Source organism: Myiozetetes cayanensis, unplaced genomic scaffold (assembly GCF_022539395.1).
Source record: "Myiozetetes cayanensis isolate MyiCay16 unplaced genomic scaffold, myiCay2020 scf19, whole genome shotgun sequence".
In the NCBI taxonomy this organism is placed as follows: domain Eukaryota; kingdom Metazoa; phylum Chordata; class Aves; order Passeriformes; family Tyrannidae; genus Myiozetetes; species Myiozetetes cayanensis.
In genome coordinates, this window is record NW_026087400.1 from 7,911,961 (window position 1) to 7,926,893 (window position 14,933).

Sequence of the window (14,933 nt, forward strand, 5' to 3'; positions counted from 1 at the left end):
TACTCAGATGCTACAACAGATTGGTGACCTGCCTGCAGTAATTCCAGTATTAGCTGTGTACACGTCCCCATCAAGGTATTAATATGCTGCTGGCTAATTTGCAGGTAGTGCAGTCCAGTCAAGGAGAGAGGAATAAACTTTGCTATGTGCAAGAAGACACAACTGAGTGATGTAGAAGGCTGCTGTCAGTTGGCACAGAAGGCCTTTCAAATTCAGAAGACAGCTGGGAACCATTTTAATCTCCTTTGTGGCAGCAGAGCTTACTGGTAAAGTCATGCATGGTCTGGACTCCAAGGTCTGCAGTGTATGGTACAAATCTCTGAGGTTTGGGAGTGAGTGGAAAGACCTGGCTCTGAAACATCTCCAGAAAGGATGTGTTTAGAATCAGCTGGGAAATTTTCCTTAACAGATCTTAACTAAAAAGTCATGCTGCTTTGTCTTAATGTTAAGATCCCTGATGCTCACTTGGAGACTTGTGCAAGGAAACCAAAGTATCCTGGATATCTTCTTGGGGGTTCCCAGGACCTGGGACCATCTGGAACTGCCTGGTTGCCCCACAGGATGCTTAAGCAAAAGCCAGCTCAAAATTATAAATATTCTGGTTGTAGTTATCTAAGGACGTACTTTCATTCTCTACTCACTGCATCTATGATATCACTTGCTCTTGTTTTTTTCCCAACACTCTGCACATTTCCAGTAAGTAACATTTTGCATTAAGGCTGTGCAAAGTAGTTTCGAAACAGGCAACCTACAGTCATTTACATGAAAGGGTGATTTAACTCATGTGAGACCTGCACAGAGAAGTGCACAGGGTTTGTTTTAACCTGCCCTTTCTGAGTGATCAGTGAACGCAGAAACCCAAACACAAAGAAGGAGCTTCATCATGGAAGTTAGTAGTCCCCACCCCAAAGACATCTTTGTATAAAGAGTCAAATTCAACCTGATGTACAAGTTAACTCCTAAAGTTAGAACAGTAAAGCAAATTGACAACCAAATTTAACCCATTTTTAAACACTTGTCCTTGTTTTTAGTTTCCTGTTTGCCTCCTGAATGAACTACCTGGGAGAACAGAGGTTGTGTCCATGATCACTGCACATTTATTCAATCATTATTCAAGTATAGAAAGTCCATCAACAACCAGGCCAGAGTTCACAGAAAAGTGATAGCTGGAAGTAGGCTGAGTATCTCCAAGCACTATGAATACTGCAGTCTCACACTCACCTACTGATAAAATCTTCTTATCTCTCTGTCCTCCCTCATCCTCACCTCCTGATTTTACAGCAAAAGTCAGTCCCATTTTTCAGCATTAAGGAGAAAGGCAGTTGATTTATAAAGGCATTACTGATTTCAACAGAGACTTTTCAGGATCCTGCATCCAGGGAAATGCTGCAGGTTTGCACACACTTACAGTAACTCTGCTCTGCTGGAGCAATTAGAAGTGGACCCTTACAAGCATAGAGCCAGATCTGTCACAGAGAGAGCTTTCAAAGACATATACAAACTCAGACTTCTCAGGAGTGCTAAAAGAAATTGTATTTCTAATTTCCATTGAGTCAAATAACAGATGAGAATGCATTTATCACTGAACCTAGAATTTCTGATTGCACCCTTTTGCAAAGTAACTGCTGCTTTCTCCAAACAGATTAACGAAATACTTTAATCAGCCTGTCATAAAAGTTAGAAAATCCATCTGCAGTGTTTAGTAAGTAAATACAGAGATACAGGACTCAATTGTCTGCTTGTCTTCTGTAACCAATTTCCCTGGCAGCACATCCTTGCACTCACATTTCTCCTCCATACACATGAATTTTTCTTTCTATTTTGAATGGCAAGGACATGTCCTTCCTTGCTCCCCCAGTTTCATTTGGATTTAGACCAATTGTGTGCACTAACAAGAAAGCTGCTTTTACACCTGGACTTCATATGAAAATCATATGCTGCAAACACAGCAGGATTTTGATGCAACACTATATGCTTGGGCAATCCCCAAGGCTTTAAGTGAATTAGGAAAACAAAACACAACCAAACCCAATTTTTCTTTGTAACTGTTGCTACATATAGAGTTCTGTAATCGTGAAGCAAATACAGCCTATTTTAAAAAAAATCTGACATCACAAGCACTATCCAGATGAACTGATACAAAATAAGCTGACTTAACTGATCTTTGTATTCCTTTATAATCTTGCCAAATAAGTCTATCAACGTGTATAATTAGGGTAGAATCAAAGAGGTTTTGTTTATCCCTGAGACCAGGGAACAGCTCCAGCAGAAGAAATGCTTGAGTGACTCAGTAGCCTTCAGCCCAGCACCCAGAGTGCCCCTCTCAGCAGTAGCATATGGGTTGGGTTTACTTGGTTTGGTACTTTAGATCCCATTTTTGACAGTATTAAAAAACCACCTTCAGGAAAGCAGATGAAGCCATACCCTCTGGTTCATGAGCACAGCTTTAGCTCTTGTGGGAGAAGTTTTTCATTGTCTAATGGTGATTACACACATCTCCTTGTGTTTAACCTTGCTCTCTGGGTGGGTAGAAAAGTTAGAAAAAGAGCATTTTGCCCATCTCAATTAAAAAGAAATATGCTGCTTCACCTACAGAGCATTATCTCTTTTTCCCCTAAGGCAACACTGCCACCATACTGGCCTTGAACGTGAGGTGTTGGTGTTACACTGGTATTTTACTGGTCAAATTGCTTCTCTAGTGCAAATCCATTAAACATCAGGATGAAGCTGGGTGCCCTCACGCATACTGCTGCCCTATTCAGAGACATGGGAAAGGTAAAATAATTTACACTGGAAAAGCCACAGCCCTGGGCTACTTTAAACAGCTTTGGGAAGCAGAAAGGTTTATTTGAAGGGCAGCATTCAGTGAGCTCTAATGCCTGCAGGTGAGCTTGTCTTCAGGCAATAAGGCTCAGATCTGGCAAAGCCTGAGCACAAGTGGAACTGCTTATATATTTAACATTGGCTGCTTGCTTAAGCACTTTGTGGGCTCAGCCACAAATATTTAAAATGAAAACTGTTTGGACAAGTTTCTGGAAAGAAGCTTAAGCAGAAGGTGAAGGAGCTGTTGATGAGTGTCCACATATAACTCTGCTGCCATGAGTTTTGCTCTTTTCACCCAAGCTTTCCTGCTGCCCTGTCCTCAGATTAGTTTTGCTGTATCTTGTTTGTGAGGCCTGGCCATGCCAAGCAGTTTTCCTGTTGCCAGGGTCCTATTAAACACCTCTTGATCCAGCCCTCTCCACAAATCCCATTTACTGATCTTGGAACTTCCTCATGGTTTTAGAAAAACATAAAAAGGACTGCAATCAAGGCCAGTCCATTCTTGGCCTTGAGCTTTGACTAGAGTCCCCTTTTCTGGGTATGTCATATTTACCAATCTTTTGGACAGGTCCAAGAGCAAAGACAGAAACAATTCCATAAAGACAATAATTTATAAGCCTTGGCATTTACTTTACTCATCTTAAAAAGAACAGCTATAGAATATCACCTAGAAATATTTTAGGCTACCAGCTTCTTTTCACACATTAATCAGAAACTAGTAAGGATATTTCTGCTATTGAACTGAGAGCCCCTTTCCTGCTTTCCCCAGCCAGGCTGCCTTGCAGGGCTTCTCCAGGAAAGTGTCAGCTGTCCTTTGGCACATTTGATTTGTGGCTGACAAGGCCCAGCTCTGTTGTTAGAAAAGGATCACAAAAGCCATTAACATAACTTGGACTTAGCTGCAGCACTCAGTAGGTTGGAACAGAATAATCCTGGATATCATTCCTGCATTTCACAGCAGCACCCAGACATCCTTTGGAGGCAACAGGGAGAAATGTTAAATTTCCCACTGCCACCCTCTCCTTGCCTTTCTTGTAAATAATTAATTCTACAGAGAAACCATCTAATTGTCTTTTACCAAAAATCAAATTATTTTAAAGCCCAAAATGAAGGACACATGGGTGGTAACCACCAGTTTTGCAACAAAGCAACCAGATATGGTAGTGCCAAGACGCAACAATAAGCAAAATGTCTCTAAACATTTGTTTTTTTCAACTAAGGTATATCTGGAACTCTGTCAGCATTCCATACAAGCCATTTTTATTCTAAGTTAATAACCTTCCAGTGGGAATTTAGTGTTCCTATGGGCTGAGTTTTATGGTTCCTTTTATAGGATCACTTCAAATTATAGGTTGGTGAACTTAAAGAAACCCCTCTAAAGAATGCAGGAAAAGTTAATGCTAAGCGGATTTAGGGTAAAATAATTATAGGTAGGGCTATTTTATGTAACTTTTACACGCAGATATAAAATGAAGTTTAGCTGTGCTGAGCTGCTCTTGTCAGAAGCGGCTTTGCCGTTTAAGTCCAGGTCCTTGGTGGATCAGTGCACAGAGGAATCACCCGTACCAGCCAGCAGCTCTCCTCCCTGTCATCCTGATCATGCTGGAAAAGCTCCTGCAGTCCCTCTTATCAGTCTGTTCTGCTCCAAGGGCAAAGCATCAACCCCAAGCTGGCGGGTCTCATCGGAAGGCACGGCCCTCAGAACAAGCAGCCCTTCACCGTCGCCTTCTTCAAAGCCACCGAGGTCCATCTCCGCAGTATTCGCTCCACGGGAGGGAAGCAGAGGAGCCAGAACCGATCCAAAACGCCAAAGAACCAGGAAGCTTTCCGGGTGTCAAACATTGCAGGTACACTGTGGGTTGCTGGGTCTGTGTTTCTGGGTGTGGGATAATGCGGGAATAGTTTCTCCCACTATGTCTGTTTGTTGTCTCTTTAGTCCACCACTGGCGTTCAGTGGTTGGTTTGAAACTGCTTGGGATTAGGGATTATTTCAAAAAAGTTAGAAAAAAAATGTTTCTTTGGTGCAATGTCAAATTGAGGGATTTCTTAATCCAAATGGAAAAAAAAGCACCTAACCAGAAAAACTCCTTTGCTCCCAACATGAAATAAATTCTCATTTTGAAACAGAAGATAATTACATTAAAGCAATGAGTAATTGATCAAAATGATATTTCAGAGAGTCTGAATCCAAAGGCTGTCCATTTTCAGAGTTTGTGATTTTAAGTTTAGTCCCCAAATAATGTAGTAGTCCCAAAAGTCTTGCATGGAAGAGGAAAACCCATTCATTCTCAGGATAACCACAGCTATTCTGGGGGGAGCTCTGCTTCCTAATAAGGAAGAAAACTCCATCAGGCATTTGAAATAGAAACGTGGCTTAACTATGTGATACCTCAGAGTAACAGGCCCTTGGTGATGGTCCCAGCAGGAGCCACAGCACAGGGCTCACTCTGCAGAGGCAGCAGCAAATTCCAACTCCTTTTCTGTGAGAGCCTCACTGAATGGAAGGAGAGCTTGTAGGAGGCAGGAGGCAAAGGAAAATACGGCTTCCAGCAACAAGGGTTGAAGTCATATTTTTATAGAATCACTAAGGTTGGAAAAGACCTCCAAGATTATCAAGTCCAACCTTTGACCAATCACCACCTCACAACTAGACCATGGTACTAAGTGCCAAATTCCTCCAGGGATGGTGACTCCACCACATCCCTGGGTATCCTGTTCCAACGCCTGACAAGCCTTTCCATTAAAAAACTCTGCTCAGGCCATTCTTTGTGGTACTTTTGCTTGGGTTTCCAGCTCAGGTTGTCCAAGATGGGCACACAGTTTCAAAACTGCATGAAGAGTTATGGTTGTTCAGAAAAAAAAAGGGAAAAAAAGGAAAAAGAAAAAAGCTATTTTCCCAGATCTTTTCTGACTTTGCACAAGAAGCCAGAAGGGCATTTCATATGTGTTAAACCCCACCATTATTTTAGGACTAGAACTGAAATGGTTAAAAAAGGCACCCTATGTGCAAGAGATGAGCAGCAATGCCTCACTCCCTGCTGGGGGCTGTGGGTGCTGGGGCAGCCAGCTCATGGCCACCCATTCTCCCCATGCAGAGAACAGCAGCAGTGACCAGCGACAGGCCTGCAAGAAGCACGAGCTCTACGTCAGCTTCAGGGACCTGGGGTGGCAGGTAAGGGCTGCGTGTCACTGGAGTGCCTTTGCACGTCACTTATCCAGCTGCAATAGCGAGATCAAGCCAATAACTGGATTTCTTTTACAATTCTTGGGGTGAAAAAATTGTATATTGCCTTTAGCATGCTTAAGAAGTGCTTCTGCTAAGCTGGGGACTCAACACCCTTAGGTCCTTTTGAGGAACTGTGGCCCTGGCACTGCTGAAGGCTCTCCTTTTTCAGCTACCTGTTCTTTTAGACCTGGTTAAAAACATCTTCCTTTCTGAAAGCTTGTATCTGTGTTGTGGTGCTGGGTGAAGTGATCCTTGTGGGCAGCCACAAGGACACGGTTGAATGGATAAACAACTAAACCCGGATGTTCAGTTACAATATGGGCACATCTGCAAAGTAGGATGTGTCCCTCCTGGAAAAGCAGCTGCTTTAGAGGGCTATAAGAGAGCACTAAAAAGGCCAGTGTGCCAGATATTTATTTTGCAGGCCACTGCAACTAAACGTGGATGTATGAATGGATAGATTTATGTGCTGGTTGGCTTTTTGTTTTGCTGCACAATATTTCTGTCTTTCTCCACAATCTAATGGCTTCAATTTACTCAAGGACTGGATCATCGCTCCGGAGGGCTACGCTGCCTATTACTGTGAAGGAGAATGTGCTTTCCCATTGAATTCATACATGAATGCTACAAACCATGCCATTGTACAGACACTGGTAGGTGCACTGTAGCTCCTGGTACAGGGTTATATCTGATAGGTGCTGTTCAGAAAGAGGTTTATACACAAAAGAGTCTCCAAGGCCTAAGAAGGAAGGTCTGCATTAGCTCATACGATGCCTGCAGCATCTGCTCAACATGCCTGGCCAAGTGGCCTGAATTAATAGTTGGCAAGAAATTACCCTGTCTTTGCTGCAGGCATTGACATGCTCTCTCTAGTTTGAAAGGGCACTATGATAGACATCTTGATGGGGGTTTAGTTCCACTGCATGGAAATGAAAGAGCAGGATGTGAGATCCACTATGAGCATCCCTTGGAAGAACTCTGTAAGGATCCACTGAGTGCAGATTTGGGGGCCTACTGAGGAAGGGGTCAGTGAATCCCAAAGTTACATGCACAGAGCAGCTGGGCCATGTATTTACTTTATGAAATTGTGCAGAGTTGTCCAGACGGGAGCCCTGAGCTCATGACACAGCACCTGTGTTCAGGGTGACTGTTGGCTGGGGCTACCCAGATCAGCTGTGTCACCAAAGCCACTGCACCCCCAGCTGACTTGCCTGCCTGGACACCCTCCCCTACCCAGCTGGGCTCCAGGAGCTCTGCACACATCTGCAGGGCTCAAGGAGGCTCACTGCACCTTCTCATCTATATCCCATGTCCTGTGCACATCTAAAGACAACATTGCAAAAAACGTCAGGGAAACTAGAAGCAACTGTTTCCAAGGGATGAAATATCTGCATGTTTTTCTCCTGGTAGACTGCTTTTATTTGTCTTTTCCCTGCCTTCTCCTTGGAGGTCCCACAGCTTCAGGGGACCTGGATCCCTTGGCCCTCCTTGGCTGGGTGTTGGTGCTGCTGGGCACAGGGACAGGGTCCCTGGCCCAGGGCTGAGAGGACAGTTAACAAAACCTCGCCCACACATCCCACAGAGTTTATCGTAACTGGTACCCACTGCAGAACTGACTGCTCTGACAAATGGGAGTTTTCTAATGAAAACCTGCCTCACTGAAAGACTTCCAGCTAGATCAGCCTTGGGTGCGTGCGTCAGCCTCCGCACACGCAGGGGACATCTCAGGATGTTTGTACACAAAGCCAGGTGTTCCAAACATGTCCGAGTGAGGGGGTGGGACAGACAGAAGGTTTCCTGGGAAAGAAAAACATGGGAGAGGAGGGGGGGAGAAGTAAATCTTAACATGCCTCTACTTTCATTCCCCAGGTTCACTTTATAAACCCAGAGACTGTGCCGAAACCCTGCTGTGCTCCTACACAACTCAATGCCATCTCAGTGCTCTATTTTGATGATAGCTCCAATGTTATCTTAAAAAAATACAGGAACATGGTGGTACGAGCATGTGGCTGTCATTAGATTTGTAGGAAAGAAAAAGAAGAAAGAACAAAGTTATTTGTAAAGAGTGGGTTTGTATGGCTATGTGGGGGAGGGGAAAATTTTAGCGCTCCAGCCACGGGTTTAAAAAAATCCCGAACAGTTTTTAGGACCAGGCCTCTGAAAGTTCAGACAATGGAACAGTTTCTGGATCTAAAGTGGCATTTGAACACATTTTGTTTTAGTTTATTGCAGACAATGAGCTTGTAAACTGAAACAAGCCAGAGAAACTGTTTAAAAACTAATCTGCCTACAAAATTGGCTCCCACAATACATACTTTTGCAAATGAGTCTTTCTGGAGATTGCAAACTCACCAGTGTTGATTGTGAGTTAAACAGTAATAATCTATCCAAGGTGAGACTGTGCTGTGACTAATAAGTGTGTGTAGTTCCTGTAACACAGTTTGCAATAAAATAAGTAAACAAAATATACCTGGAGTGAACAGGTATTTTGTTAGAGAATTATTACTTCCATCCCTCTGCTTCAATTTCATGTGCAAAACCAAAGATAATTACAAGCAACTTCCAGTTTTAAAAAACAGTAGCAAAAGCTGGATGTGGATTGACACAAATTCAAAGCACAGATCAGGCTAAGAAAAAAATAATTAATTGTCAAGCAGAAGAACTGAAGAAAATAATTCCAAAGAGCAAGACTTCTAGGGTATACTTTATTAACAAGGAAGGAAACTTCCTCTTGCAAGCAGAAAGTATTTGAACTTGCTATGAATTTGAAACAGGAACAGCAAAATGCTGAGAAACAGGGATTAAACCTAACTTTTAGCTGGGGTATCCAAAGCAGTCATGGAGCTGTGTACTCCAGCTAAAGATCCCACTGCTGTTTGGAAAATGTCCACTGACTTCACTGAGGGAACAAGTTCCAACTCTTTTTGGAGAACATGGAGGCTCAAGTGCAGAAGGTGCTGCAAGCTGGGGCATACACTCAGTACCACACAGAATAGAAACAAGGTGGAAACAACCCTCCTTCCCAGGGTCAGTGCTTCTGATAAACCCTCTGCTGTGTTGGCTTAACCTCAAAAAAAACCACCAAAAAAATCTCTTTCAAGAACCCCCAAGAAGCAGAAACCAGAAGCAAGAAAATGTCCCCTCGAGGCTTTTCTTTTTCCTTCTTTTAAAGTCACAGGTTACACAAACATCACACTTAAGTAATTAAAACTCTATTAAAGTTGTTGCAAAGAAGAATACAAAGTTGCAGCAACCAATCACAAACCAATTCCCCACTTTGGCATGTGCTGGGATTACCAAAGTAGGATTGGCAGAAATTTCGCCACGGGGATAAAAAGAAAATTCTGCCCAATAAAACAACAGGTCTACAGTACACCCAGCTCTAAATCTCCAAACTGCAAAAACCTAAACCTCCAACAGATGGGTCCAGAACATAATAAATCCCTGGAGATTGGTGTCTCTGTTCAGCCATACAGCCGCAGTGGGGACTTGGCTCCATATATTGCCTTAGAGGAGCGTTAGAGAAAGAAGATAAATGAACACAACCACCCCATTCTGGACATCACTCACTGCTCTTCTCCCTTTAAGTCACAGATCAAATCCAGACCAGATGCCTCACTTTAAAAAGAATAAGCAAAGAAACTAAAAAAAACAACCCTACTGTCTATGAAATAAATTGGAAACTTGTTTTTTATGGTCTAATCCCAATATCATCTAAGTCAATTGGTGTTTTCCCAGCAGTTTTCTTGGTAGCAGGGTCAGGCTGATGGGAAAGTGGAAGTCCATCCACGACATAAGTTTTAGAGCGGGGCCTTGGTGAGCAGTTGCCACGTTGCCAGATGTGCCTGGCACCCAACCCAGGCAGCTCAAACATCTGCAGGACCAGCCTGGCTGCACCAGCCACGTTCCACTGGCAGGACTCCTGTAAACTACCCCAAGGTGAGACTTTGGCCAAACAGTTACAGCCAGCCCCACGGCAGGACAACAGCTGAAGCCAAAATACCATCTCTCCTGGAGCCTGCAGACAGGACCATCCATGATAAACAGCCAAAACTGCCCTCTGTGCATCACTTATTTAAACTGAAGAACTGAAATCACACAGATGGAAAGCGTCTTTTGACATTGTATACGTATATACACCAGTGCTTCTTAAACCTCCTGAAGGAAGTGAAGGTGCTGCCTAGAAAAGTTAAAAAGCTGATTGTGCCTAAGCTTCCACTATTTAGTAGTCAAGGATTAGTTTTTTCTTGCGGGTGTTTCAGTGTTGGTGGTCACTGAGTTGGTGTATTGCATTTTTAACTTGGACCACGGTATCTTGCTGTATAGGATTCATATATTAAATATTATGTGGGGATTGTTTCTGTTTTGGGTTTTTTTGTTATTGTTTTTAAACATAATAACAGGATTTCTGTTGCTAGGCTCAACATCAGCTTCACTGTTTGTACATTTTTATGTAAATAGTTGTCACAAGCGGAAGAAGAATTATTTATTTCCATCTCTGAATTCCTTTTTCAATCACATCCAGGAAAAATGATTCTCGGTTCCTAAACACATTTGTTTCCTTATTTAAGAAGATATTTATTAACAGTCGGTAAAAATGCATACACATTTCTGGTTCTTTTCATAGAGCAGTTGTCAGAAGCCTTTTTGTACAAACTAGTAAAATAAATCATTGCAACTTTACAAAAGATATCCCGACGACATTGTGTATCTGTGTGGTTATTCTCCTGATATTCAAAGAACTTTTTGGCTGGACAATATTTCATCTTGAGCCTCTGTTTTCACGTAGCTCAATCTCTATGTACGGGCAAAACCAGCACATGTTGCTATTTGGTGCAACTCCTTTGGTCCAAATACAACAGGGAGGGAAGAATACAAAAAATATGAATGTGTTTTGCAGTCTGCACTGCAAAGATCCATGATTGAATTATAGTGCAGCTGTCAGCAGCTGTTTCAAAGAAGCAGGGGGTAAATTAGTTCTGTTTACTGCTAACATAGTTCAGAGATTTAGTCATCCCAATAAAATTATAGAGGCACAAGAAAGGAAGAAAGAAACTCCAAAGAAACATCAGCCAAGAAGCTGACATTTTCTAATTTAGATTGTTTTAGCATATTTCAGAGATGCTGCTGGCATGAGGTTTCCTACTGTGGATACCACACTGCATTGCTATGGAGGCAGCTGAAAAAAATAATGGTCTAAATCCCTCTTATTAACTAAACTTTATATCTTCGGGGCATAACAGCAATTTTGGGATACTTGTTTACTTTGAGCTGTGAGCAGAGTAGTGCCAGTTTATGTACATGTATTTGCTGAGCCAGAGGATTAAATCATCAGCATTTTGGAGTTAATTTGCCATCTTCCACAAGCAATTACAAATTCATAAGAAAATTTGCTTTGCACACTGCTAGGAAGTCCAGCAAACCATCAGTGGAAAGACCTTTACTGAGCTAAACCAATATCTACTTGGCTTCTGTAGGCCTGGACTAATGTTAGAAAAAGGATCCTCCAGTATTTCTCATTATGGTCCCAATTCTCTGCATTTAGATCTGGTGTAAGTCAAGGGTAGTGCCAGAAAGGGGAGGAAAAATGAAATAAATCAATCATGCTGCTTTGCAGGGCCAGTCTTGCAGCCAACAGCAGCTTTACCACTAACTTCAACACATCCAGCCTTATATCGTGAAATATCAGTTGGTTTCCAGCTCTGCCACAAATACACACAGCTTGCTGGATGTGCTTTGGGGCAGCTTTCCCAGCCTGGGAGCCAGAACTCTGTTCCCGAGCCGGCTCAGCCTCCCCTTGGTCTGCAGCACTCCCATGGCTTTGTCTCCTCATCTACTGTTCTGGAAGAGGAATTCTTGACATCAATACATACGCTGTCATAAACTGGCAGGGCCATAAAACCCTAGTGAACGAGCTTCAAAACAGCTAAATTTATCTCAGTAATGACATTTTAAAGCACATTTAAAACATTTTATAGATCAGTTATTTTAACTTCCTTTCAGGCCAGACTTTGAGGATGTTATGTTTGCTTAATTGAGCTGTTTCAGATCTGTTCCAGCACTGACAATAGAATCCTTTTGTCCCCATGCAGGAAACTGCCTCCATTGCTGCCAGTGTTCATATAATAAAAAATAATGATTTAAATAAGCCTTAGTGTAATTTTAAGATTTTTGATTGTTATGGAAGTGTCAGCTGTAAAGCCTAAAACCAGAGAGGGAGAGCAGAACTTGGGCAAGCGCAGTTCAGCAGCAAGGCCAAGGGCTGGGGGATTTCCTCTGCTGCTGGATTCAGTCCTTTCAGCTCTGCCTGCAATGGGAACTGATAAAAACCCCCAAAGACTCCTCTTTTGAGTTCAGAATTTGCATCTCCTCTATGCTCCCATCCAAATACCCTGCTTGCTGACTTCCATTGCTGCCACAAACACATTATTCTCTGTATTCAGCCCTTCCTTCGGACAGAAATTTTGCCCAATTAAGTTAAAAGGAGCCTGTTTGAAGTTTTTATTTATCAGGTAATGATTGACAAGACCTCGAGGCAAAAACTAGGAGCACTTTATACTGCAGTCATTCATTACCCAAGTACAAAAGCAACACAAATGGTTTATTATGGCCACTTTTTGGTACTCTGTTTTAAATAAAAATATCCATTCCTTTTTCCTGCTTAATACTGTGAAATTTGTATTCCTAAGCTAAGAAAGACCAGGAGTTTTAGATAATATGTTTAATGCACTGATTGGTTTCCTAGTGCGCACATGGGTTTTCTAAGGCCCTGTTTGCTGACCAGGCAACTGGAGCACTCTTTTAAATGTTAATATTTTGAAATTTATTTATTGATATTGTAAGCTTTGCCACTTTGGGATAAATCTGCTGTTTTCTGCAATTAATAGAATCCTAATGTATGAATTAATTCTGTAAATGAAGACAGCACAATCTTAAACAGCTTGAGCTTTATGTTTAAAAGGAAAACAGGACAAGCCATTGGCAGGTTCATCAACTTCCCATTTTTTCCACCACTGAAAAATACTGGAGAAACTGGGGGAGAAAAGGGGGCTCACAAACCCTTAGGAAAGCAGCTTTGCACTTGACTAGTTTTTGCAGGCTTGGTTAAGCATTTAACCATTTGCAGGGTAAAGCTCTATATGGGGCTGCTTGAATTAACCTCACCCTCAAAGAATTGGCTTGCTTGTCTGCAATAAAACCCAATCCAGGCCAGTCAGCAGTAATTTGGGGAATGGAGTATTTGTGCCTGGAGTTGGGAGGGGGCGAGTGCCTCTATCCACTGCAACATCCATGGGCTTGCTCGTAATTAAAAACATGCTCTTACCCTTTCCCTTGGAGCTGAAGTGACTCCTGAGTTAGCAGCTCTGTGCTGCTGATAACTTTGGGCTAATGGGCTTATTTTAAGCAGCTCTTAAGAAAAAGGAGGAGATGGCAGGACTTCAGTGGATCTGCTGTGCTTTAGCATGTCAGCACCTGGGGCTCAAGCCCAGGACTTCAGGGTTGTGCTAAATTTCCAAAGCAGCACATAGAGGTTTAGAATGTCACTGTGACTGTGGGGTACAAAAAGCCTCATAGAGGCATTGGGAGCCTTTCAGCCTAAATCCCCACCTTCCCTTCCATTGCATGATCTCTTCATTAAGATCCAGAGTGGACAATGGCCCTGGTAGTGGCTGCTGGTGACACCAGCAAGGTGACCTTTGGCTTGGCTAATGAAGGTGAACTGTTGCAGGCAGTTGGATTTATTCCCATGTTATTTGTTGCTGCTGTGTCAGGTGCTTTATATAAAATATGTGGAAGCAGAGACATTTAGTGTCTGGATTCAGTTATGAAGGGTCAGAGCTCAAAGATATCATTTCTCAAGTCCCAACAATTTAAGCCATTTTGTTCCGTGTTTGCAACAAGCTGTAGACAAGAGCAGAGTGATCGGTGGCTCTACATCTGCCTGCCTTGGGCAGAAGCACTAGTCAGCCTCTTTAAAAAGAGGTATTTGGGCAAATTCTTAATGAGAATAACAAATAATAATAATAAATGCCTCATTTTAGCTCTGTATTTGACTACATACTAAGCACGGAAGAAAGGAGCATAAACGAACACGATCGGGGGATCCAAAACTGGCATGTGAGTTTTGCTTCCCATTTGTTTATACATTTCCCACAGTGAACTACTGCCACTACTGATCTATATTTGGCTCCTGAAGTAAGAATCTAGCCCTTAAATCCACTGAATTGAGTTGTTCTTCCTTAACAGGGAATGGCCTGGCTGGACTGCAGTTTTAGGACTTGGTTAATTACTCCAAGGACATATTTCATGACACCTCAGGGCTAAGTTTTGGAGTAAATAGCAAGTAGAGGCAGGGCCAGGTGTTAGTGAGAAGAAAGTGTGCAGCAACTCATTTTAGGCCATACAATCAGGTTCTAAAATCCATCTTACAGGGTTTTCTTGGAGACCCAGCCAGTGGTTTTAGAGAGCAGGACCACGACACTCACAGAGGCTGGGCCACATTCGAGCAACTTTAATCAATAAATCTTTTTCCTAACACTGAGGTAGACTTTTTTTCTTTTCAAAATCAGAGAAATGCACATGTGATTCCAAGTTCAGCTCAGCCCATCAATTGTTTTGGTTTCACATGACTACTGAGAAATCCACTGTAAAAGCTGGTGCAGTTATATACACACATACCATGCACAGAACATGAACTGTAAATACTGGCAGGGAGTCTGGTTTAAGAAGCTGCAGTTAATTTTGTGTCAGAAAAGCCCTTGGAACCCCCATTTCCAGAGACTTATAGTGCAGGGGGTGGGGAGGGAATAAATCCGATTTTGCTGGAGCTTTGCCTACAACTCCTCAGCCATAAAGCCTTTATTTATGGCTGTTACACAGCATG

At 42.5% G+C, this 14,933-nt stretch overlaps 1 protein-coding gene across 1 annotated transcript in view; it reads left to right on the top strand.

Moving 5' to 3' along the window:
* BMP7 (bone morphogenetic protein 7) overlaps nucleotides 1-9,704 on the top strand; it is a 44,785-nt gene extending 35,081 nt beyond the window's left edge. Inside the window, exons 4-7 of the mRNA XM_050313937.1 lie at nucleotides 4,473-4,670; nucleotides 5,919-5,995; nucleotides 6,592-6,702; nucleotides 7,919-9,704. Coding sequence (XP_050169894.1) covers nucleotides 4,473-4,670; nucleotides 5,919-5,995; nucleotides 6,592-6,702; nucleotides 7,919-8,068 — 536 coding nt within the window. The 3' untranslated portion in view covers nucleotides 8,069-9,704. The remainder of the gene's footprint in view (nucleotides 1-4,472; nucleotides 4,671-5,918; nucleotides 5,996-6,591; nucleotides 6,703-7,918) is intronic.
* Nucleotides 9,705-14,933: the final 5,229 nt, after the last annotated feature.